The sequence below is a fragment of the Podarcis bocagei genome (assembly GCF_964188305.1).
Source record: "Podarcis bocagei genome assembly, chromosome: 12".
In the NCBI taxonomy this organism is placed as follows: Eukaryota; Metazoa; Chordata; class Lepidosauria; order Squamata; family Lacertidae; genus Podarcis; species Podarcis bocagei.
Window position 1 is genome coordinate 21,969,786 of NC_138137.1, and position 26,708 is coordinate 21,996,493.

The window sequence follows — 26,708 nt, forward strand, 5'->3', positions numbered from 1 at the left end:
ATTTGTACTCTCTTAATTTATCCTTAACCATGATATTCCAGGAAAGATACCTAAATTGTTGTATGACGATTCAAAACAACAATGAATCCCTTTCATTATGATTTGGTGATTTGATCGTTTATTGTCAAAAGATTTTAACTGTATCCAACCACAATCTGGATACTTTGTAAAGGACTGGATGTGCTTGACATATGCTTCCATGGTTGAAATCCTATTCAGAATTCAGATTAATGAATGCAAAGGACACAAAAAGTCTGACTGGTCACCTATTTTAGAATGTGAACTTTGTTTTAGAGTTGACTGAGAAATCACTTAAAGTTGTGTACTTGGACTAAAATCAGTATAAACAAGTATAAATACAGGTTCAGAATGTTAAATAGCTTGCTGATTACATTGTAAGAGGGTGATATGAGGGTGATATCCAATTGTGGCTGTCTTCCAGTAGAATGGACTTTTGCTGGTGCGATAGGACTTCCCTTTTCCCCCTCTCCCACATGAAACAGTATACGGTACCTAAAATCTAATTTTAAGCCTTTGGGACTGTTCTGAACCAAGTGGTTTGTGAGCCACCTATTTATTCGTGGTATCGGAACTAAAAAGTCTTAAATGCACAGATATTGTCTTAACTAGCTTGTGGCCTGTACTCAAACTTCAGTGAAGTAATTGTCTTAACTCTTAAAGCTAATGCAAGTAGAAAGAGAAGGCAAACTAAGAGCAAAGTTATTCTGGAGTAGTGTCACTGGTGTCCACGAGACTGTATTGGATGAATTGGCTTAAAGACTACAAGCTTGGGGCTGATTCACATTCATGCATATTTATTTTATCTATATTAATTCCCAGTATACAGCCTTGCATCCAAATCTCTCTAGATGTTGTACAAGAAGATGAATAAATCGGCCATTTCAATTAAAACAAATATAAATACATACATAGGACTGGAGCAAGGGCATCAAACCTGCAACTTTATTGTCTAAAGAACTGAACAAACAGCCAAACTTTCACCTGATACCTGAAGGTCAACCAAGTGAGTGGTAGGTGAATTTCAGGGGGAAAGGAATTCCAGGGCTATGGTGGCACCACACACAAAGAAGGCCCATTAAATGTCCTCACCAAATTAACTGCTGCCAGTGGAGAAACATTGAGAAGGGTCTACCTGGATGATCTCATACACAGCTCATCACTGGATAGTCATTAGCTGAACTGCAACGTAATAACAGTTCTTGAAATAATGCAAAGGGATGCAAAAGCATGCAATTGCTTGATCCGTGGTGGGTGTTTTACACATGCAGGTAATCACTTGCATGTGTTGGGGATACTGAGTGATAAAGATGCATGTGTGAAGTCACCAGCAATAAATATTGTGTGTCTCTGGCCAAGCCCACAGACACACTGAATGTTAAATTATTCCACCTTCAGCTGCACTCCTTGAAATAACTCTGTTGTATAACACTGTTATGTTTCAGGCCTCATGCTCTTTATTTCTAACACAATAATCTATTCTGTGCATTGCTGGCTGTTATAAATATTTTATACATTTCACCCCATTACCATTTTCTGCACACACTCTTTGGTATTTGTATTTACTTCAGTAGACGTCAGCCTATATTTCTTTATGTAACTTTGATGCTTTGTTCTGGTGTTATAGTAAGGTGTGTGTGCGTTTAATACACTTGTTTTTTCTGAGCATTTACTAATTTGTACTCTTTCTGTGTTCAAAGTTCATAATGCTGCATTTTTCATTGTGCATGTTATGAAAGAATCATCTTCCTGTTGCTTATTTAGGAAAACTCCTTAAGTTTATATGACAGCACCCTCATTTCTTGTTTTTAAAAAATACATTTGCATTTGAGGTAACACAAGTAAAGATTCTGCCAGTCATACACATCAATTAATAATTAGTCTGATCCAGAAGCCAATTATGTTGCTGTACTTGGGTTAAAGAATGAAGGAGTAAGATGAAAGTATCTTGTATTTCAAGTTGTCTGGCTTAACTGGTCTCTGGATCACAGCCAGCATGTTTGTGAACTTGTATTCCACCCCACCCCCTATCATTATCAGTATATAAGCATCTATCCCCTTGGATTGTTTGCAGACTGTTTCTTCCTATCTGCCGGTGTGGTCTTCTTCCTTCTCTAGCTGGTACAGCATGTGCATTATAGTGCTCATAATTATAATTATTATAGTGGCAAATAAATAATTTACCACCTTCTGTACTTTTCTGTCCCTAAGTACTGGTCTTCCTTCCACCAATGCGGAAGGTATACTAAATTCCATTTCAACCAGCGACCAATAGCTTTTCTAACTTGGAAAGTGTTCAGTACCACATTTTCATGTATTTGACTGTTCATTATTGTTGTGAATTTATTCACGTGAACAAAGATAAACAGCATTAGACATTTTTTCTAGGTTATTAAAGATGACTATGTCTCCCCAGTTTCATACTGTCTTTGTACTATTGTTCATTTCCAACTTTTCATCCCAAACGGCAGCATTCAGTCCTTCTCTCTGTTGGATGAATGCAGCACTGGGACAGGGTGACAAGGGTCCTATTCTTGTAATATTCTTTCACCTTTAAGGAGTTGTTTTAATGCTCCTCTGCCTTCACTTTCACCCCTCCCTCAGTGCAAAACAAAAATTGAAGTATATGAAGTTCCTTACACTGTCAGATCATAACTCCTGTGTCATGGTACCCTGTCCATTTCCCCCATTTAATAGAAAAAGACTTCAAATGTCAACTTAACCTATTGTAGCCAACATGATTTACATCCAAATAAACATGCTTAGGTTTAAGCCTGAAAGTTCTCTTGGTTAATCCATTTTTATTACTAGGTTTCTTGCACTTACAGTCTGCAAGACACTTCATGTAAGATACCTGTCACCTTAACTATGGACAGTATCACTATTTACAATACCAGACACAGAAGTACACTGGAGTCTCAATATGGAATGACTCCATTGAATGACTGCCAATTGTTACCTTTTGATATGTTGCTAAGGTCCCCCTACAAATGGGCGCAATCTGGCTTTTGCTAGGCTTGTAGACCCCAGCCCTAGAGATCCGAATTATTCTGCTTGTTAGTGGCACGCTCCCAAGAAAAGCATCTTCAATGCAACCTGTTCTTTGTGCAGAACTACTTCCATGGAAATACAACGCAGTGCACACGTATCCGTGTTTACAACAGGCAACGTTGCCTGCCCAAATGTAATATTTGCTTGGAGCCGGGTCACCTGAACTGGCATGTAGACTGGAGATCTGCTGATACCCTGCCAACTTTTCGAAAGGAGAACTTTCACCTCTAAGGTTCCCCCCCCCGCCCCCAAACAAGAGTACACAGGCGCACTACATCCTGCCTCCCTCGCTATGGAACCATGACTGCCAGCCATATGCTTCCATGCCTCGCAGGCACCTGCTCTCCCTCTCCCCCCCCCCCCGGTCCCCGGCGATCTCGCTGCCCGCACAGATGCCCGCGTTCTTCCGATTCCTACTTTGTTTCCAAGTCTGTTGAGTGCGCTACCGGAGTTGCCTCCCTTCGCCTTTGGCACCCGATGGGCGTGCGTGCGCCCTTGCCCTCTCCTGCTTAGGTTATGGCTGCTACCGGGCTGATGTTGGGAAGGCGAGTGTGTGTGTTTATCGCACGGTTGCAAGACTCTAGTAGCGCCTGCTGTTCCTTGCTTTCCCTTCCCCGGTTCCTTGATTCCTCTTCCCCTCTCCACAGACTCTCCAACCCCTGCGCGCCCTCTCTCGTTGCGCAAGGAAGGTGGCCTCCGCTTCTGCCGCCGCCGCCGCTGTTTTTGGCCTGTCCCTCTCGCCAGCCCGTTCCGCACTCCCTAATCGTTTTCGCCTCGTGCAGCTGCCGGCGGCATCTCTTCCCCTCTCCCAGTTTTCGCATTGCTCCCTGTTATTCTGGGTATTGTGTGTAATAAATGCACAGCCGCCTCACACTAATCAAGCTGATTACAAATTCTTGCGCGCCCTGTGCCGGAAATCGCACACCCCTCGGCTTTCTCTTTTCCCCTCCCTTTGCCTCTCTCTCTCTTTCTCTCTCCCCCCCCTCACTTTTAACCCCCTCCCCCTTCAGCCTTAACCCTCCAGCCCCCTTTTTTAATCCAATTCCCCTTCTAGATGTCCTTTCTCCCTTCCACCCCCCCCTCCCGCCCCAGTTTACTCCACCGCCGCCGCCGCCACCTCCTCCTCCTCCTGCTTGTCTCTGTGTCTCTCTCTCCCTCCCAGGACGCGTCGGATGATCCGGGGCCGCCGGGGAAGAGCTCCAGGCAGCAGCAGGGAGGCTACGTCCTCCTCCTGTCTTGGGCTGTATACATATTTTTTAAAAAAGCAAAGGGGGGGGGGAGCCGGTGGCCCTCGGTGTTATTTTGTATTAAAATGAGGAGGAGGAGAAGGAGGAAGAAGCGGCGGCGGCGGCAGCAGGAGCAGAAAGCAATAGAGGAAGGAGCAGGAGAAGGGACGGCGGCAGCGGCGGCAGCAGCAGGAGCAGGAGGAGGAGTGATGAGTCAACTAATAATTTAATGGGGACAGAGAGAGAGAGAGGGAGAGCGCGAGCGAGCGAGAGGGAGAGCGAGCAAGCAAGCAAGCAAGCAACGAACGTCCGGGGGACACACACTCACACACACACACGCAAACACGCAGACACACCACCCTGTAACATCCAGCAACAACCACCAAACCGGCCTAAATAACCATAATAGCCAGCCGAGGGACAACAAGAATTTTGAAAGCTCACAGGATTTATTTTGTTATTACTATTTGGGGTAACCTGATTTTCCCTTCTTGCACCCTCCTCTCATCTTCTATCCCCAGCTTTCGTTTCTCCCTAAGTCTTCGGAAGTAGATTTATTTTTTTATTTTATTTTTTTAATTCTCCGAAGTGAAGTGATTTTTTTTATATTTTTTTTTACTTTTGGTGGTGACTGTTTCCTTCCGCTCCCCCTCCCTCCCTCCCTCCCCAAACGCAATCTCTCTGGGTTAATGAGGAAGGAGAAGCATTCTGCATTATTATGTTGATGATTATAAAAAAACCCCCGAACAGCAAGGACAATAGTGAAACTGAATTTTAGTGCCTTTACTGGAACTTTTCTAATATCCTTTTTACGTTTTTTGCTATGTTTCTTTTTCTATGGAGGGTTTATGCAGAAAGTTTTTGGATTAGTTTTTTGGGGGGAAGGGGGAAGGGATGTCTTTAGCTTCTATTTTTTGTGTGCCTGTGTCTTATTAGAAAATAATTGTAAGGGACAAGATCAATACATTTTCTGTTTTCGGAAATATTAGGCAGAAGAGCTGTTTCATTTCCTCCCCATCTTCATTCTCTGATTTACACTTTTTTGAAAGCAGAGTTAGACAGGTTACCACTTATCTCAGTTTTACTTTTCCTTTAATAGAAACTTTTATTATTGTGAGCATTACACTTGTCTGGTTAATTTTTTAGACTTTTTCATTCCCCGTTATTGGAGAGACTACGATTCTCAGTACATTAATTGGAATCTCTGCCCTTCCCCCCCCCCCCGCTTCTTGCCTCCCCCTCCCATGGCTGTGATGCTTTGCTTATGTGTTTCCCCTTCCCCAGAAAAATAGAATTTTGGGAGGGAGGTATCCTCCAGGTTTCCTTAATTTCTTTTGATTAAAAAAGGACTTAGAAAACATCAGACTTGAGCTTCTTCCTCCTCTTCAAGAGATCGGTGTGCAAAGGAAATCTCCTTTGTTTCCATTATTTATATGCTGTCAAGTTTTGAAGTGGTGAGTTTCAGGTCTTTTTATAAAATTTCGCTCAAAACTGCAGTGTTCCTGTTTCTAGATAGTGTTTTGCTTCTTTGTCTCTTTAAAAGGTCACAGTGAAAGCTTGGCCTGGATTATGACAGCCATATGGAATGGATAAGAACAGAGCCTCTCTTAAATGTGATTAAGGGGTTTTATCTAGAGAGAGGAGGAGGGGAAAGAGAAGAAAGGGGAGGGGGCTAACTCTCAAAGTGTTGAAGGTATAATACAATACTCCATTCTCCTAGAGGAAGGATGGCTCTGACAGCTGAGTTCCATTTTTTTAGAAGAAAAATGCTTAGAATGTCATATTGCTATGTTAGTAGGGCACTTAGGAAATTGTACCTTGAAACTAATGTTTGTGCTGGAAACTTGTGCATAGAACAAATGCTTGAAGGTGAAACAGGAAGAAGCTTTTGGCCCTGTCATCTTCAGAGTTGTTATAGGCAAACCATGTTGACAGTTGCTCATTACTATTTCAGGTGGAGGTTTTGATGAACTTTAGCATAGAGTTCAAAATTAGTAAATTAGGTGTTTTATGTGCACACAATCTTGCTTTGCGACACAAATCTTTTTGCAAGGTGGCTGAGCTAAAAGGATTCATAGTGGGAGGGTCTTCGAAGTCCAATTTAAAACGACCTGCTCCATGTGTTTAAGCAATATACATTAAATGAATGGCAATCTTATCACTTTTGTTGGTTGGGCAGGAGGTAATGGTGAGCTGGCTTGTGATGGCTATTCTTTCTAGCAGGTGAGTGTTAGTTTTTAGAGAGTGACAGGGACTTGCCTGTTTGAGTACAAGAGAAAAACTAGAATCTCAGACAAAGTGTTCTGGTGAAGCACTACCAAATGCTATAGATGTTGGTAATTTAGATGTGCAGTTTTGGGTTAAATAGCAGTTAATGTAATGAAAAAGAATAATCTTGATTAAAAAAAGTGATTAAAGTAGGCATATTTATTGTTAATGAGACTCATAACCAAAAACAGATGGGACCACAATCAACGGTAAACCTTTGGTTCTCAGCATGTCACCCTAGAGTGTAAGGATAAATAACCATTATATTCTAAACTTTATAGTTATTCAGCTGGCATTCTTAAGGTTGCATCTAAACCTTCAGATAAACACAGTGTTCATGCAAGACAAAGCAGTGTATGATTAAACAAGAAACAAATTACAATAGGGATATACAGCATCGTCACCAAAATGAAGATTTCGTCAGAACTGGAGAAGTGTAATTGATTTATTCTGCATTCTGTATTCACAAGTCTATTTCTTCCTATTTAATTCTACCTTCCCTGCCCCCATGTTTGAGTGTTTATGCTCAGTGGTGTAAGTACTGTTTCATAAATGACTGGTCACCTGTTCTTAGAGATCATACTGGATATATATATATATAATAAAGCAGGCATTGTAGATAAACCTTAATTAGGAAAGGTGGCAGAGACCATATTTTAAAGTAAGTATTCATACAGAAGGAAAGTACCATCGAAACCTTTCACACATTTTCAAAGGAGTCAACAGCTTCTTTCCCTCTCTCTGTGACATGTCAGTATTAACAGTACTTATCTGTAACTTTTACTGTGTATCATTGAACATGACGATTTAAAAATGAATTAGCAATCATGGTGAACTGAATTAAAATTTCAAAAGCAGTGGTGTCTGTTTCAGTATTGAATATATCGTAAGTTGTATGTAGTTTTGTTATTTCATTTCACATCTCTTGTCAGTGTTCTAATATTTATCCAGAATGTATCAGGGATTTCTTTAAGTGTTGAAAGGTTTGTAATATGATTTCCCCAAAAAGTTCTGATTGTCCAAAGAGACATGCTTTTTCCACGTGACTTTTATAAGATGTGATAGTTGCCCTAGCATTTCTTAACTCTGCTGTTGAATATGGAAAACACATACCTACATCTTTTTATTTGTTGTTGATCAACCTAATTCCTAAGTTTAAAAAGTTAAGCTACATAAAAGAAATTCCCAGAGACTGTTGAGCAATGGGAACCTGGGTATTTTTATATATTAAAAGATATGTATGGATGTATCATATTACTAGTTTGATCTGTTGCATGCCTAGCTGAAAGTCTTATCCTCTTTATTCCTAAGGAGAAAACAATATACGACCTCTCTTTTTTAAACAGAAATATTTTGATAAAGTAAGAAATTTGGTGCAAAAGCATAACCCTACAACATACACCTGAGAGACCTATAGCAGTGGGTATATTACTGTGTGAATGCTACTTAATCAGTCACACCTACTATTCTCACTCTTGAATTCTTAAGATAAAAATCCTGTATATACTGTAAATCAGTTAATGTATTTAGTAGGCTTAGAAATTCGTAAGATTTTGAGATAATTTGACAATGAAGCAAATTTCCTGAGAGTGTATTTTTCCTTAAGATACATATTTAATATTATGTGAACATGCTATACAGATGTATCATGTACATGTGTAAAGCTGCCTACATAAAACTACGCACGCGTATACAACACATATATATTTTTTTAAATCATGGCAGGTGATCTTTAGAGGCGGGACTGAGTATGGATCATTTGAACGAGACAACTCAGGGGAAAGAACATTCAGAAATGTCTAACAATGTAAGCGATCCGAAGGGTCCACCAGCCAAAATTGCCCGCTTGGAGCAGAATGGGAGCCCGTTAGGAAGAGGAAGACTTGGAAGTACAGGAACTAAAATGCAAGGAGTGCCTTTAAAACACTCTGGACATCTGATGAAAACACATGCTAGAAAAGGTAACACGATAATTCTGAATATGGAACATCTTTTTTTTTAAAAAAAACCAATATAGTGTCTTTTAGAAGAAACAAATTTCCAAGATTTTTTTAAAAAATAATTTGTATTTCAGTACTACCTTTCTGTACTACGTGTATCTCATCCTGGCATTTGGAATGTTGAACTGTATTATTGGGTGGAGCATTTTTATGGGTGGAGTCCTTTTTAATAGGGGGGAAAAGACTCCTTACCTTCAGATTACCCATCTTGTTGAGAACCTAGTACTACTGCTACCAGTCAAAGATAACTCTTGTAATAAGCTCGTTCTGTGTGGGGCATTGAGCAAAACACTTTTATAGCTTGTGAATTAATAATAGGTTCTTGAAAAGCCAGATTTCTCCTTCTACTCTTGACAAGAGTCCAAAATTGGAAGGTTGACTGCATTTGCTAGTTGGCTTCAAGAAAGTGATGCAAAGCGTTTTTGGTGTTCAGTGGAAAACTCCTTTATGATGACCATTTTTCGCACTTTGTTTCCTTAAGTACAATTCATTACTGAGCAATGAACAACTTGGGTGTCATATTGTTCAATGACTGGTTTGCTGTAATTAGACGTTCTCACAAGAAAGAGACACTTTTAGAGCCGGTGACTGATTGTGGTATGTGTGTGTCTGCGTTATGTCTTGTATTATGAATATTTTAAAGTAGAATTAATAGTATACATGATTTTTGTGGATCATACACAACAGTCATGTTAATTTATATCTAAATGTACTGTATATAATTTGGCTTTTGTTTTAGCACTCCTTTTCTCAGTATAATTGCTACTAGTTTATAATTCAGATTTCTTCTTGCATTTACTAAGCAAAATACAAAATTTAACCAAGACACTTAAACACAGAGAGTTAGAAGGCAATGGCATTTCATTCTGATGCATAACATTTATCATACAATCATTTATTTTTTCCTTGGATTGGCGAAAACAAAGAATATATTGATCTTGGAATGAACAGACACAGCAGTCCGTATTGTTAGATCTGTATCTATTAAAAATGGAAAAACAGCACTTCAGCAAATTCTTTGGCCTCTGCTCATGATTACCCTATTTATTGATTGTTTGCCAAGAATGTATGCATCTTAAGAAAGCCAGGGTAAGGCATTAAAAATATAATTTATTGCTGCTTTTTAAACAGAGTGCATTAATATTATGCTGTGAAGCACTGGGGCTATATAAAAAAGACTTTCTGACGCCTGCAAACATATAAGTTCCATAAATTCCTAAATAGGAGATTTCAGCTGTCTCTGGTATTATGTGATATTTGCACAGCAAACTTTAATGCCAGGACAGTTTTAGACAAGGATTCTACAGACTTCTCTGCTTCTTATGGCAGACGTGCTGTTTACATAGACTCATAAACCTTCGGCAAAACCTCTAACACTGCCTTCAGGTTTAAATCATGCTGTATTTTTAGCATTGAGCACTGACCAGTGCTTTCCCCTTTAATACTAGAAGGTTATAAAGTTGCTGCACTTGGAGATCTTGCCAAGTGCTTGCAAGAGTGATCAGCTAGCTGAGATTGTGGTCTCCTGTCTAGCATTTTTCACATTTAATAGAAGGGCACTTGTGACAGGTTGTTGAGATTTAACATCTGTAGTCAGATGATACCTTTTGGTAGCTACAGGGGGGTATCAAAAGAGTAGTCAAGAAGAGGCGCTGCTTCTTTGAGAAGGGCGTTTGTGTTTTAAGTGCTGGAGCTTGCAGGCCTTTCACACAATAACAACACTGACTTTCCCATTATAATACAAAATACCACAATAAATCTGTATTTAGCACCGTTGGGGGTAAATCCAGGGTGCTTTAGTTGGGAGGCTGTCTACTCCCCCCCCCCCCAAATAACGTAATTTTCTTACTTTGCGGTCAGTAGGAGGGAAGCATAGAGTAAGCACAAGTTGATACTGTATTTCTAAAGCATGCGAAAATCTGTGCAGATTCTGCAGTTAGGCTTTTAATAGTCGTTCCAATCCCATCCAGTCCATCCAGTCCCCTACTCCCATGCTTTGTGTGTTTGGGTAGTGATGGGTCAAAGCATATTGTGAAGCAGATTTTATCCAAGCTCTGACAAGTGAACCAAGAAAGAAACCAGCAATTTACATTATGATATTCATGCTCTAGTCTTTTTTTAAAAAAAAACACCAAACACAACTTCCTGAAGCGTCTTGCTATAAGATGCAAATTATTGGCAAATGTTTAGGTTTGTGGTCTGTGCTGAACCTATTCAGCAAACCAAGAGAAGTTTGTACATCTCTCGGAGCAACCCTGAAAGGATTTATTTGCCAAACTGATTTCTCTGGTGGTGAACTGCTCAGTGCAGAGGTAATTCAAATGGAGCCTTTCACTGTAATCTGCTACTGTATGTGTAAGAGAACAAAATGAACAAAGAGATTCTATAGTTCAAGTTACCTCAATGTCTTCGATAAATCACTTTTACAAGTGCAGTATGCGTTATATACCTTTTCCAGGATTGGATGACTTCTGTAAATGTAGATAGGGCAGTGCTTACAGAGGCATTAACGTTGGAGGACTAATTGGCGATCCTGGGCGCCCTGCTAAAGTAACCTTTGCCATCATTTATGCTAAAGATTATGCCCTCCTGGCACTATGCCATGAGACATCTCCCGTGTAGCGGCTGTTTAACCCTTTCAGATCTTGTCAGTAAAGGGGTCTGATCTGCATCAGTGTAGGTAGCCAGAGTTCTGCCTCTGGCTTAGTGGGATGTAGGTGTTTATATTTACATGCAACTTCCCTCTCATTTAAGTCATCAGTTGTAATTTCGCAAGAACAGCTCCTTCCTATAGCAAGTGAGTGATACTTGTACGGTGCTGCGTGAACAGTGGGCTATTACTCCAAATCTAGCTCAAATGAAAGCGAAATTTTAAGAGCCACAAATATTCCGATGTTTAAAAAAGGCCTAGCCTGTTTCACTGGCAATGCTGTCATCTCATTGAGATCAATGAGAGATGTGATGTATGATTTATAAACCTTTTCTTCATCTTGATACATTGGGACCACAGCAATGTAAAAATAGTCCCTTGAAATTAATTTAAAAAGAAAAAGGGAAGTTAATTATGTGCACACATGTATGGCACAGTATTTTTTTTTTTTTTACTAGTTAGCTGCTCAAAGTACATATAATGGCAGTAACTTGGGTTACAGTAAATGTGACATAATTAGAATTGTGTAGGTGTGTGTGTTTCTTTTTTTTTCTTTCCAGAATGTTTTCTTTTCTTTCCAGAATGTGTATCTTGTTGGATGTAACTTGAGTGTGTCTTGCCTATTTCCAAACAGTAAAAACAGTTAGCATTAGATTGGGTGGGGTTTGGGTTTGGGTTTCGGAGGGGTTTTTTTTTGCACTGTTTTGTAAATGTGAAATTTGAAGAACAGCCAGACAAAGGTGAAATTTTGTGACAATTAGTAATTCAGTATTTTTGGCACTACTGGGGAAGTTTTATTGTAAACAGAATTATGTTGATGGCATTGCAATGGCTTGCTCTGAAGGCTTCTGCAGAGTATGTATTTAAGTAGTCACATTGCAGACGCTCACAACAAATCAGATAGGACAACCAACATTATTTCTCTGCAGCCAACCTCACTGTTTATATAAGGAGGTACTGAATTCTAGAGCAGACCAAGACCTGTACATACACCTGTTACAACATTTTGTAGATGTATGCGTGTGATGTAGCCTATATCTGGCAGGAATCTGTGGGTAGGATTTCAGCTGCATAGCATTTCTTTGACAACCCATTCAGAAAGTACATGTAAGTAACAAGGAAATTTTGATTTCTTAAAATTGTTGTGTTACAGGAACCATGCTTCCAGTTTTCTGTGTAGTGGAACATTATGAAAACTCCATTGAGTATGATTGCAAAGAAGAGCATGCAGAATTTGTTTTGGTAAGGAAGGACATGCTATTCAACCAGCTGATTGAAATGGCATTGCTGTCGCTTGGATATTCTCATAGCTCTGCTGCTCAAGCAAAAGGTAAACATTTCTTGATAAATTGCAAAACAGTCTTCATTTACCTTTAGTGGGGGGACTGGGCGGACGGTATTCCTTATTTTCAGATACGCCGTGCTAGAGCTTATAATCAGCAGCCATGTAAAATGTATATTTCAAATTTTGCATTGCATTTTTCTTAGCATATATTTTGCTCGTGTGAAACATTGGAAGTATGGCTTTGTTTTTAAATGCCTTCAGTGGAGTAACAATCCTTAATAATCTATACCACTGAAGATCCATAAGGAAGAGACACATTTCAGCAGGTGGACAGTTGAGAAAGTTAACCTTCCCCCGCCGCCCAGTACTGAGCCATCTCTTATTGTTTCTTACAGGGAAATTTACAAATGCATGTTTTTCAGTATAGTAACTTGCTCAATATCCACCCATCTGTTAATGTAAGAGGAGAGGACATACTTGATTGATTGTGCATTTTAAAAATAACTGCGTGATATAAAAGAATCCCGTAATCATGGATTCTTTTACCTGTTTTCTTAAAATTACCAGCCCCACGATTGAAACCTCTTTTCCTGTAATCTTTCTGTCTGGTGCAGGACTAATCCAGGTTGGGAAATGGAACCCAGTTCCTCTCTCCTATGTGACAGATGCCCCTGATGCTACAGTAGCTGACATGCTGCAGGATGTTTATCACGTGGTCACACTGAAAATCCAGTTGCACAGGTATGTCACGCAGGGTGGCAGTCTAGAATTTGATATATTGTGAATATTCAGTTCCTGCTGAGTTAATGCAGGCCACCCTTCAGAATAATACCTGCATTCTTTTGTTACTGCAGTTCTTCAGGACCCACCCCACGCCCCAAAATATTGTAGAAACCTTATATTCACAAAGCTGCGATTCATAGCTTTCCTTTTGGTATCTCATTAAAAGTATATTGCATTTTAGTCAATTAAATGATGCATTACAAGAAGGCATTTTACATAAAGTTTACTTAAGAGAAAAATATTTTTGCATATCATGAACAGCACCATCTGTGTGCGTTTTGAAAAAAAAAAGAATGACTTGTTCGCTCTTATTGTTGCTGTCGAGGTTTTTTAAATTTCGCTAAACTAAAAGTGGGGGAAGCTAATATATTAATTCTTTTCATGATCAGTCGTGAGAAGGCATTACACCTTAAATTGTTTTACCAAGCGCATCAGAGCAGGAAGGTAGAAGTAACATGAAAAAATAGTCGCCACATGCAGCTGATGTATAATTCATGCATCAATACAGCAGATGTGTTGTATAAAGTAATTAACTAATCGGAACAATCAGGAGACTGAGAGCAATCTCCAGATGCATCTGCTTGATGCACAAAATGAAATCTGTCTGTCTTAAAGGAATGTTCTGCAGCAGAATGCAATCTTGTAATAATCCTTTTTCTAATCTATGTCTCAAATAGTTGCCCTAAACTAGAAGACTTGCCTCCTGAACAATGGTCTCACACAACAGTAAGAAATGCTCTGAAGGACTTACTGAAGGATATGAACCAGAGTTCATTGGCCAAGGAATGTCCCCTTTCACAGGTACTTAGCATAACATGCAATAAATAATAAAACACCACAGGCAACATTGATTTGAGGTTCTACAGACTGTTGCCGCTGGAATCTCTTGCCCAAAATAACGCAAATTTGCATTACTGCCTCATCAGATCTTAAAATGTAGTAGATTTATTTTTAAACAACTATTCAGGTTTAATCCTGTGAAAGACATCCTGAAATAATATCAATACAAAGCTGGAGTTTGGTGCTTTTTTATGTCAGGTATTTGAACTGCATTATTGTAACTTGTGTTAATAGAGCACATTGGGTGTGTGGCAGTAGTTAAACTTGCTCACACCTGCTGCTGAATTTGAATGTTGTGTTATATCAAACCAAACTAGTTCAGTATGCTAATTTATTAAAATAAAGAGTCACTTCAGTGTTTTGTGTGAATGTATGATGTGTTCTAAACATCTACAAAAGAAAAAACAAAAAATTATTAGGACAAATCCAAATACATAATAACAGTATAATGAGCAAGACAGATTCCAGACATGCCACTTAAAAGTGCTTTTGAGCTCTTTCCCACTGTTGGTGTGCATTCACGAAATAAACGCAGTGCTAGCATCAGATTGTTAAAATACTGTAGATGTGCCTTCCTGCATGCGCATCAATTGCATTTCAGTTTTCCTGTGGTGTCGTTTTTGTGCCACCTGTGAACAGGTGCTTTCTATTTGAAGTGCTTCCTTTTAGTTCAGTGCCCAGTGTTATTCCATTATGTGAATGGCTCATTTCCATATTTTAACCTCTCTTCCTTGTTTAGAAATACCTCTTTGGTCACTGTTGACAAGCAAGATTACCTGATTTCTCCTTTCTTTTCTGTAACCAGCGGCATGTGTCCAGTGACTATTTGAGTCACTATTCCCCACCCACTCGCTCTCTGGTGCAACCCAAGAAGGGAAAATGTTGCCGATTTCACTGACACTTACTCACCTAAATTTCATTATATTATTATTACTTGTGCCTACAGGGTGTGTGTGTGTGTGTGTGTGCGGGCATACACACAAACCACATACCCAATTTTAAAAATTAGATTCATTTGCTCATGAAATTGATCAGGCTTTTCTCCAGACTTTTTTCTACCAGCTTGCCAGGTTTCCCAGAACAGTGAAGCAAATAACAGTGGAGATGTCAGATAGAAAAAGAGGCTTCACACTCAGGTTTCAACAATCGACTCATGAGTAGAAGCAGGGCTTTCACACACACCCCAGCTGGAACTCACTGGAACTCAGTCCAGGCACCTCTCAGCTGAGCGCCATTGCCATTATAAGAGATCAAAGGAGGCGTTCATAGTGAGTTCCGGCCCCTCTTTTTCTAGAAAAATAGCACTGAGTAGAAGGCATTAGACAATATAGTCTCACGCACCATTGGGCAACCCTACAGGCAATGCAAGTGGGAACTGTCTCCCATACTAGCTAAGAAAGGGCTTTTGTGGTATTTAAAGCTTAACTTGTAAATAGTAACGAATGGCTAATTTATATGATGCAAAGCCTCCCAAGTCGTCATTGAACTGCTTGAAATGATCTTAGCTCCAGAATGTATAAAGTATGTGAGCTCAGAAATCTTTCGAACAACTGTTTAACACAAGACAATCTTGTTATTTTAAATATTGTAGATACAGGCTAAAATCTGTTGGTTTGAGGAAACCAAAGGTGTCCTCCGTATTCCGTGGCAGGGGCAAGAATTAAGCTGATCATTTCCTGAGCTACAGATTTTATTAGTTTCTGTTCTAGCTCCGTGATTATTTCTAGCCAAATTGTTGGTTTATCTATAGGTTTTATTACATTTGGGTCAGTAGGGTGGCTGGATTTTTATTGTGTTTAGGATATCAGCCTTAAAAATACATACTTGGAAGTGAATCGTACTGGAAAGAACGGGTCTTCTTTCCACATAAATCTTGCCTGAGCTTGGATATTTTGTTACTCAGAATTATCTTGCCTATAGTAAAACAATTTCATATAAATAATTTATAATTAAAATGGACATTTTATATCTTTAAAATATAGCTCATGTGTCTCTGTTGACAGAAGCTTCTCTGATTCAGCAGAGGTTTCCATCAGTGAATCGCCAAGGAAAGTGATTTTTGCCAGTGTCCCCTATTTCCTATAACACCTTTCATGCTGCTTCAAGGGGTCCCCCCAACTCTCTGGGAGAGATCGGGGGGGCTGTGGGGGGGAGAGAGAAAGGAAATCCATGAAAAATCACCTTCCCTCCCCCCTTCCACTGACTGAATCAAAAGTGCTTTCCATCCGCAGAGGAGCACCATTATATACAACCCATCTTCTTCCTTTTCTGAAAGTCCTTTAGAATAAGTTTATTTAGACAGAACATGGGTATTTAGGAAGTACTGTATTTTTCCGTCTATAAGACACCCCCATGTATATTTTGGGGGACTCAGATTTAAGAAAATGGGGGGAGATGGCTCAGAGGATAAGACACCCCCCAATTTTTGACATTATTTTTTAGGAAAAAAACCTAGTCTTATAAACAGAAAAATACGATATATAAGCTTCAGAGAGATCACTAGAGTGTGGCTTTTATAGAGGAATCAATCACTGTTATCTTTAGTAATTAGAAACTATTGCAGCAGTATATTTGCAAGACTTAACTGTGCACAACCATTCCTTAGATTTCTGGATGCATGTGTAGACGTTGAAGTTAAGGTCACATACAGCTCAGTACCTGGATGGAAAAATGTGTGAGAATCCTGTGAAAAAGGGAGGTTTCCAGAGAAAGAATAGGACGCATGTTGTGAATATATATTGCTTGTATGCATATATGTGTCCTTTGTGCACTGTTCTTAAACTGTCTGCTCATTTTTAGAGAATATGCAACACAACGTGATGCATGTTTACTCATAAGTAAGTTTACTTTCTTTCCTTGAGATTTACTTGGAAGAGTGCACAGAAATGTAGTCACTTTACAACACTATCTGATAACGTGAAGGCAGGAGACGTGCAAGTCAGTTATCTGAAGAGGCAGCATTTTACATATTTTGGTATGTTATTGCAATCTAGTTGCAGCTTGTCCACAAATGTAGATATGATGGAATGCTAAGCTATATTTGCTTATATCTGTACCTTTATGTAGCACTCCCAGTATAAGCTGCAATTATATAAAGAAATAATTTTTACTGTAAGTGCACTTGAGAGCACTGAAATCAAGAATCTGGAAAACAATACATATTTTAAAATAATTTAGATCAGTCTATATCTTCCAAGTTTTATATGGCAAAACCAGGATATAACTATATATATATTGGAAATGTTGTATTTCAGTTTGATTTGCATGGTTCATGATGCTGGTTTTGTTAAAGCTAAAAGAGACAATCTGTTTGGGGTAAGGATTAATAGTTTTGTAATGAAGGTTATTACCTTGTTGGGTTATCCCAGACACAAGCACCATGAGGAGAGAAAAGAGGGCCCCATCTATGACTGAGATGGGTTTGGATCCATCCAAACTTTGCAGCAGAAGCTATGAAGAATTATGGCCATTGCCAATCAAGCTTAATTAACCCGATAATTATTTTAAAATTTTTTTTGTAGTTTGTATGATTCTGGGGTTTTGCTCCATGTATTTATATGGCTGTCAAGTTCTTAAGACTTTCCTAACAGCCATAATGACTTTTTGAATGAATAAATAAAAGCCGATGATCCATTTTATCAAGGTTCCTTGCACCAAGCAAAATTAACTTATAGCCCTTGGGGCACATCAGCTCTGCTTTGCTTTCCTCCCCAGGGTTTTTTTAGTTTGCATTTCATCCTAATCATTGTAAAGAATATTTGAGCTTATTTAGATATAGATATATAGAGAAGAACCCTAGTTTGATTACTTTTTTCCTATAAACTGTTTGGCTTCAAAAATAGATTTAAAATGTGTTTGTTTTATAACAATAATTTTGGAGTGAAGTTATAATCATTTCCAGAGGGATAGCTGTGTTGGTCTCCCTGCAGTAAAAACACAGAAGAGTCTTGTGGCACCATAAAGACTAACAAATTTATTATGGCGCAACCTTTTGTGGATTAAATGTAATCCTCAGTTGGCAGGTATTTATACACATGGACATAAAAGAGTGGGAAAGGTAATAGTTGGGAGTCAAATGCCAATGAAATGCAAAAAAAAAAGAGTAAGAACCAAATTATCACAGAGCATCCTTTTTCTACTTCATTGCTGTTTAACTCCAACTTTTACACTTATGCACCTGTGTAATAAAGGTAAAGAGACCCCTGACAATTAGATCCAGTCATGGACGACTCTGGGGTTGTGGCGCTCATCTCACTTTACTGGCTGAGGGAGCTTCCGGGTCATGTGGCCAGCATGACTAAGCCGCTTCTGGCAAACCAGAATGGAAATGCTGTTTACCTTCCCGCCGGAGTGGTACCTATTTATCTCCTTGCACTTTGACGTGCTTTCGAGCTGCTAGGTTGGCAATGGGAGCTCACCCTTTTGCGGGGATTCGAACCGCCAACCTTCTGATCGGCAAGCCCTAGGCTCTGTGGTTTAACCCACAGCACCATCCACGTCCCATCTGTGTAATAAATACCTGCCAATTGAGGATTACATTTCATGCATCTGATAAACTGGACTCTTAATCTACAAAAGCTTATGGCATAATAAATGTGTTGGCCTCTGAGATACCACAAAACTCTTAGTTGATTTTGGTATAATCATTGTGTGTGGTTTGTGAAGCAAGTGCCTGGGCTTTAATTTGTTATTTCTGTGCATGCATGAAACAGTGGAAACTAAAGCTGATGTTTATTTGGTCTAGTCTGAATTAAGGGCGGGGAGCAAGGAGAAAGTTGCAATATTAGAACTGGGCGTTTTCTACCTTTTGTCCCCTCTGTACTAGAATGTTGTGAGAGATGCCGTTGTTTATCCACTAGAAAGTATGCATACAGCAGTTGTGCAAAATAACTTCTTACCTCCACAGCAGGTTGATCGAGAGTAATATTGCCCTGTTGTTCTCATACATATTGTTTGCATAAAGAAGTGCAAGATAAGTTACAAAGTGCAACATAGTGACTGCATGTGTGCTTTACGGTGGATTATTAGAATTCATTATCAAGGTCTAGACAATCAGGATCTGTATATAAAGTTTTGTAAGAATGCTTAATTTTGCATTCAAACTTTAGAAGGGTTGGGGACAAGGTGCTGACACTCTCCTTCTCCAAGGTAGGGCCATGTTAATGTATAAACTGTGCTCCATAGGTCTGCACAAGATAGGAAGAACAAGTCTTGGTAGTGTTAATTGCCTTGACGCCAATGAGATGTGTTGAGTTTGGTGACAGGGATAGCAGTTTGAATTATAACCACTTCTTTCCTCTTTCCCAGTGCCAGGTATTCCTGCTAATGCCTTAAATTTTGTGAAATGCTTTGTGTTGTAAAGAATTATGCTTATATCAACATAAATACTTGAGAAGCAAGGTGGGCATTTGCCACTAAACATAAGCAGCTCTCAGGATGGGACAGGGGACCCAGGTGGCGCTGTGATCTAAACCACTGAGCCTAGGGCTTGCCGATCAGAAGGTCAGCGGTTCGAATCCCCATGACGGGGTGAGCTCCCGTTGCTCAGTCCCAGCTACTGCCAACCTAGCGGTTTGAAAGCACGTCAGAGTGCAAGTAGATAAACAGGTACCACTCAAGTGGGAAGGTAAACAGTGTTTCCGTGTGCTGCTCTGGTTTCGCCAGAAGCAGCTTAGTCATGCTGACCACATGACCCGGAAAAACTGTCTGCAGACAAACGCCAGCTCCCTCGGCCAGTAAAGCTAGATGAACGCTGCAACCCCAGAGTCGTTCGCGGCTGGACTTAACTGTCAGGGGTCCTTTACCTTTAGGATGAGACTGAGCAGGGTGTGAAGGAGAAGCGAAGGGTGGGGAGATTGGCACAATGCGGATACACCAGTGAAGCCACTTAGAGTAATCTCTCTGTTCAGCAGCTGACCAGTGTATGCGTGTCAGGGAAGGCATTGAGAGGGGAGAGCAGGTCTGTAGTGCTGGGCCCCAGCCAATGCGTAGAGCATGCAAGGGGCCTGCTGTCAATTCCCTGGAGACTCAAAGTCCTAGGCTCTTTCTTCTGACTGCAGCTGCTTTGCTGAGCATGGAAGTAGTGGCAGAGGAACAGGGCTGGCCCGAGACATTTGGGCACCTGAGGAGAACAACAAAATGGCACACACACCAGGGAAGAAGGAGCGAGCACAGATCTACATCAGAAATGGGAGGGGGGAGAGATAAATATCTACATCAGAAACAAGGGGGTGAGTGAAGTTCTATATTAGGATTGGGAGGGTGGACGTGGGAATGAAATCAGTCTTAACTGATGGTTGAAATGGGAATCAAAGGCTGTCATGGAGTGGAAAGAAGAAGAGTTTGGATTTGATATCCTGCTTTATCACTCCCCTTCAGGAGTCTCAAAGCGGCTAACATTCTCCTTTCCCTTCCTCCCCCACAACAAACACTCTGTGAGGTGAGTGGGGCTGAGAGACTTCAAAGAAGTGTGGCTGGCCCAAGGTCACCCAGCAGCTGCATGTGGAGGAGCAGGGAAGTGAACCCGGTTCACCAGAGTACGAGCCTACCGCTCTTAACCACTACACCACACTGGCTCCCACTCTGAAAGAAGCCCACTCTGAATAGCCCTGGATGGGTGCAGAGCCCAAGAATAGGGCAGCCCCCGCTAGGAGGTGGGAGGAGATCAGCAGTGTCTCCTGCATAGACGCAGCATGGGAGGGGGGCTGACACTGAGGGGGCAGCAGATCTGGCCTCCAAGGAGCGTGCCACAACCATTGCTACAGCAGCATGAGCAGTTGGCAATATATGCTTTAGCGTGCATACATTCTGCTGCCTCTGAGGATTCCACCCCCTGAGGCGGTCGCTGGACCTTGCCTCATGCATGGGCCGGCCCTGAATAGACCTGAAGAAGTGGATGAGCATCCTCCACTTGCCTTACGTTCTTCCTCTCCCCATGTGGATTGATCCCAGAGGAAGAAGGCAAGGGAATGGGCAGTAGTGCTGAGGAAAAGGTGTGCCCACTTAAGAAGAGGACTATCTTGCCCAAAGGTCACCCAAAACACAAAACCAAAATTTATTCCTGGTTATGGTATATAGGTACTGATTGCCTCAGTCGTCTTCTACATATTACATAATTGGCCTTCCGCTATACTTCATCCCATATAAAATAATGTTCAACTTGAAGAGTTCACATGTTGCTGTGTGTGCACACCTACATGTGTTCACAACGCTTCAACAGCATCAGTCATCCTATACCTCAGCAGTTGTAATAATGGTAAAAACCAGATTTGTGATTTCAGCTTGAACTCTGGCATAAGTGAATCCTAAAAAAAATTAATAATAATAGGAAAATGCTCTAAAAGCTAACCTCTCTCCCCCACTGTTGTAAAAATTGACAAGGTACTACAACCCTAATCCTTGCCTCCGCCTCTCCCCATATCCCAAGATAGACATCTCTATCAGCAGGCCATTAGGCAATTTTTGCTTGAGGGTTTGGAACAGGTAGTAGCCGATTCTGTTGTCTAAGGCCTGGTATTTCACATCCCTTAAAGCTTTTAAAGGAGGCGTTTTTATTTCATTATCAAAATCAAATTGTGTCAAAGAGCAGCAATATACACCGCTTGCCTCAAGCTCTAGAATGGCCTTGTGATATCATTAAATTAGAGTGCATTTTTATGCACAACACAGCCTTTTTATATCACCTTTACAGATGTTTATACGTTTCAGGGTCGTTGTCCCCCCATCATTCCAAGCAATTTTATCCTTGAATAGAAGATTTTACAAGAAGGTTGTCGTTTTCTAAAAATTCCTATGTTAAAAAAAGGGAGGGGGCACCTGCAAAGTATAAATTGATGGGCCAATGTAAATCAAGGACCCTAGCTTGCATGTCTGCTTGTGTGATGAGATGTTTCTTTCTGAGTCACATTTCCTGATTGATTGATTGATTGATTGATTAATGTATATACTGTCCCTCATCAAAAGATACCAGGGAGGTTCACAGAATAAAAAACAAAGATAAAACACAAGTAAACAATTAAACCAAAACACAAACCAATGCCCCCCATTCCCACAGGCACATGTAAAAGGCGGTAGAATATTGCTTATAGTGATATTATCTAAATTTGAAATTGAGAAACAGAAACAAGAAACTACTATGAGCTTAGCCTAAATCTTCCAGTTCTAAAAATTGGGGCTTTTTTATGACTCTGTATTCTCAAAACTCTCTTGTATTTGCCAAAAAGAGGTGCCACAAGCAAGGAGGGCTGACATGAGAGAGGACCCATCTTTAAAATTCTACATTGCTCTGCTACAGCATCCATTTCTGACTGGAAAACAAAGTTCCCAGTCCCTGTCTGCTTAATGGACAGAGCTGGGAGGCGCGGGGAGCATTTTACGTATAGCAATAGAGTATTCTAGGCTTTAAAGAATACTCCTTTGCTGTTGCCGAATTGCTCCCTGCCTCTTTCTGCAGTCTGCCAGGGTATGTTTTGGGAACGTTGGGCTAATGGAAATAGTGGTGGTGAGGAAAATTTTCTCTGTTTTTGTGTTTTCAGGATTTATTGGCGAACTCTCAGAAAGACCTCAAGATCTGTTTGTTTATTTTGTCAGAGTTCTCAGAAAGCCTGTTTTGTCAAAATAATGCCAGGCAAGAGTAAAACAAAGTTCTGAGTGGAGAATAGTAATGGGGAAAGAAACTAAAGGGGTATCCCACTGGAATATAGTAAGAAAATAGACCAACACAAATGTGGTTTATTAAGACCTTCCAATTGCTCTCTTTTGCAATCCCACCCTTTAATTCTCCCTCTCCTCTTTTACCCCTGAGCAAGCATGGAAGTACTAACCACGGGAGTTAGATTACAGACACGCTTGAAAGTAATTATCCCCTCATTCATTTTTGTTTAAAAAAATATTAGGATTACAATAAATTTATACACATGGCCAGAATAGTAGAATATAGTGTCCTTAAAATTCTGTCTTGGTCTTCTACTTTTTATTGATGCTGCTGCTAATTCTTAAGAATGGATGTGTATGTTTGGGACACTTCCATTCTCTTTTTTTTTTTTTAATAATCTTTATTAAAGTTTCAAAAGGTACAAAAAACAAAACAGAAAAAAAAACCCAAAAAGGTTCCACCTTTTAGGTCTCATTTTCAATAACTTCTTTTCATGACTTCCCCACGCCTCCCCTTCTTGTATTCCAGCTCCAATTGTTTGTTCAAACAAGTTTTTATCCTTAGTGTCTTAACCATAATTTGTTAATTTATTTAGCCATAATTTGTTGATATACTTCTTTGTAGTGGGTTTAACCCTTAGTTCATTATTATGCTCAATTCAGTTTATTCAGCAACTCTTAAAATATATACCTTAATCGTATATAGAAAAAAAGAGATAAAGAAACAAAAGAAAAAATACCTTTCCTAAGGTTGTCCCTAGTTCCCATCCACGGATTCCCCATTCTTATAATAATAAACCACATAAAATTTTTACACTGCCATTCTCCTCCATATTGCCATTTTAGCTTGTTCTCCTGTGGAATGTTCTGGTACTTTCTCCTGACTTGTTAGATAAGCCGTTTTCAGTATTTTTATGTGAGGAAACATTAATAATGCCATATTCACAAGGGTAAAATAATTAGAGGTGTGCACCAGTCACAAGATTCAACTTGCATCTGTAGCTTTGGGAAGCAGCCCAATCTGTTTCAGAACTGCTCTGTGCCTTTCCAATTCAGATCTAATTCATCAGATTAGATCTGTTAAAAAATGAAGCTCTGTTTCCTCCCACCCATTTCACTCTAATGGGGAATTCAAAAATGGTTATAACTTTTCTTTTTCTTTTTCACAGAAGTGGATGAAATTTGAAAGCAAAAGAGCCCCTCTAGTTTAGATTAAACCTTAAAGGCAGACACATCAAGGCGTTTTAATGCAGGGCACTTTTAAAAGTTTGTTTTCAAAAGAAAAAAAAGGTATTTTATTTTTTTACAAGACACGGATATAAGTTGCAGGCATGGCCACTATTTCTGAAGAGATGAAGCCTGCTACATTTCAGAATGATAGATGCAGCCATTGTCCTACAAGTCATTCTCCACCCCCAGACTTTACTATTTTGGGGTGGCTAAATGCAATGGCAGAGGATCCCCAGGAAAGTCTGAAGTGGGGAAAAATGTCAACCCTTTTACCACAATAGTTGTTGATGGGGTGACAGACTTTTCCCAGCACCCAAAAAGAGCAACAGATTTTTTGCAATAGTACCTGTTTCCTATAGGAGAGAGGTATCACCACTGACGTGCATAGGTGGTGGAGGGTGGGGTGGGGGGGAGCATAGATTCAAGTAAAAAGCAAGCACAGTGTTTAATATTTATTTCAGCATCCTTCTCCCAAATCACTCTGATTGGAGTTTCCTGGAAAAATAATTCTCTCATTAAAACCTAGAGCTGTCAATCAAAATTAAGGATCTTCCTCTCGCCTCTCCACAACCTCCATAGTTAGTTTGGTTTTTCTAAAAAAGACACAGAATTTACATTAAAAATGCAGTGTTTTTTAAGCAAAGTGAGTCAGGATAGGGAGGCTCTGATCCAGCTTGATGTGCCATTTTAACAGTGCATTCTAATTTGGGGAAATGGGGACCCTCCCCCTGTTTAACCTCCTAATTCTGGAAATTACACAGAGCCAATACATATCCCTAAAAATAATATTCCCTTTGATACTTTCCAGGTCAAATTTCCTTTCAGCAAACTTGAATACAAAATGGTTCCTAAAAATCTGGAAGCTCAGCGGCAGTAAGACCCGATGACTGTGTTCATGTACCTGTATATGAGAACTACAACACTATATAATGCCCATACCAATTGCAAAGTATTTTAGCCCCTACGGATATTAGTTTGTACCAAACATAATTTTGCTCACTCTGCTTATTGCCCTGTTTGTTCTGTTCAGGAAAAAGAACCGAGAAATATATCTGAGCTATGTTTCCATGGAAGGAGAAAGCATATTCTTCTACATGAACAACAGACTGGTTACAAGATACTTTCTGATTTGGATTAAAAAAAAAAAACCTGCGCTACATAGATGACAACTTTACTATTTTATATATAGTTTCTTAGAGGGTTGAAAAAAGCAATTGCAATTAGTGGAAGCACTGTAATATGTCTGCACACACTTGCACTATAATGAAAAAATCAGTTTTACCTGCCTAGCCGTGAGGTGGCTTTTGCAAGAGTTGTAGTAGTACCTGACACATACAGAACAGACACATGCTAGAGAGTTGCAGGGGGAGCGCAGAACTTTGAGAGTCTTGGTTCAGGTTCTATACAGCAGACACAAGCACAGAGCTTATTTCAACAATAATTTCTGTTAAATATACTAGTGCTGCAAGCTGTGTACATTAATTTGCTGTTTGTTTTTAATTTGTAAACCTCTGTTTTCATTTTATGTGGGAACTTTAAAATAATATTTGACAGTGTTTTCACAACATTGTGGCCCAGCTGTCCTGAAGGGTTGCTACTGTGTCGTCAAATAGAGCTAATTTTAGCCCGAGTAAACCATAAACCTGTGAAATGGCTTAAACATGTAGTAGCTCTCACCCAAAGTAATGGATATGAAAAAATTATTTCAGGTCCAGTGCAGATAAGATAGAACATTGATAGAGTAGTCCTATATGCGTCATCTCAGAAGCCCTACTGAGTTCAATGGGACTTACTCCCAGATAAGTGTGTATCAGATGATTCCCCCCCCACTCCCAAATTGCAAAAAATACCAAACTCAGTATGAGGAGAGCTAGTTTAGCTGTACTAGTAATCATAACTACCTACACTCACTTAAACACACCTAAAACTGATACATTTTCTATGAAGTATGACATTCGTCACATCTGCTACTGCAATGAAAATAAAAGGTTCCTTACTTTAGGTTAATTACTACTCCCACTATTTACCGTATTTTTTGCTCTATAAGACTCACTTTTTCCCTCCTAAAAAGTAAGGGGGAATGTGTATGCGTCTTATGGAGCGAATGCAGGCTGCGCAGCTATCACAGAAGTCAGAACAGCAAGAGGGATTGCTGCTTTCACTGCGTAGCGATCCCTCTTGCTGTTTTTGGCTTCTGAGATTCAGAATAGTTTTTTTCTTGTTTTCCTTCTCCAAAAACTAGGTGCGTCTTGTGGTACATTTCTGATCATCCCGAATGATTAAGGCCTGTTATTCAGTCATCTTAGATGCAAAAATTGCTTTCATAATAGAAACTACCGTTTCTGTCTTCATAGAGGTGGGTGATAGATAGCCTTACTGAAGTGAAGGCATGATGTTTCGACTCTCTGCAAACCAAGGTTTCCTACTTTCTACTTCCTTCTTTAGAGAAAACCCACTTCTCTTTCCTTGCCTGCCTTTAATCATAGTTTAGCATTGCTTGTGTATGAATGATGATAATATGGTTAATACTTACTATGGTTACAAGAAGGTGAAAATCCTACATTTGGCTCCCAGTTTCCTAGACAATGATTTGTCTCACCAGTATGGGTTGGAAATTGACTTATGCTCATCAGAGTTCTGCTCACACTGCAGGAGGGGGTGAAGACAGTTTTTGCCTATCCCTTTTCTCTCTGTGCCCCCTGAAA

The 26,708-nt window shown here is 39.9% G+C and overlaps 1 protein-coding gene across 17 annotated transcripts in view; it reads left to right on the forward strand.

The window, feature by feature from the left end:
• SATB1 (SATB homeobox 1) overlaps nt 1-26,708 on the forward strand; it is a 127,477-nt gene that overhangs the window by 19,980 nt on the left and 80,789 nt on the right. For 4 of the 17 annotated variants that reach the window (XM_081164503.1, XM_081164516.1, XM_081164517.1 and 1 more), the window contains exons 1-5: nt 4,195-5,749; nt 8,289-8,524; nt 12,367-12,543; nt 13,113-13,239; nt 13,959-14,082. In XM_081164503.1, coding sequence (XP_081020629.1) covers nt 8,314-8,524; nt 12,367-12,543; nt 13,113-13,239; nt 13,959-14,082 — 639 coding nt within the window. In that variant the 5' untranslated portion in view covers nt 4,195-5,749; nt 8,289-8,313. Of the gene's footprint in view, nt 1-4,193; nt 5,750-6,474; nt 6,519-8,288; nt 8,525-12,366; nt 12,544-13,112; nt 13,240-13,958; nt 14,083-26,708 lie in introns of those variants that run through there. The other 13 variants (XM_081164519.1, XM_081164504.1, XM_081164505.1 and 10 more) reach the window with 8 other exon arrangements.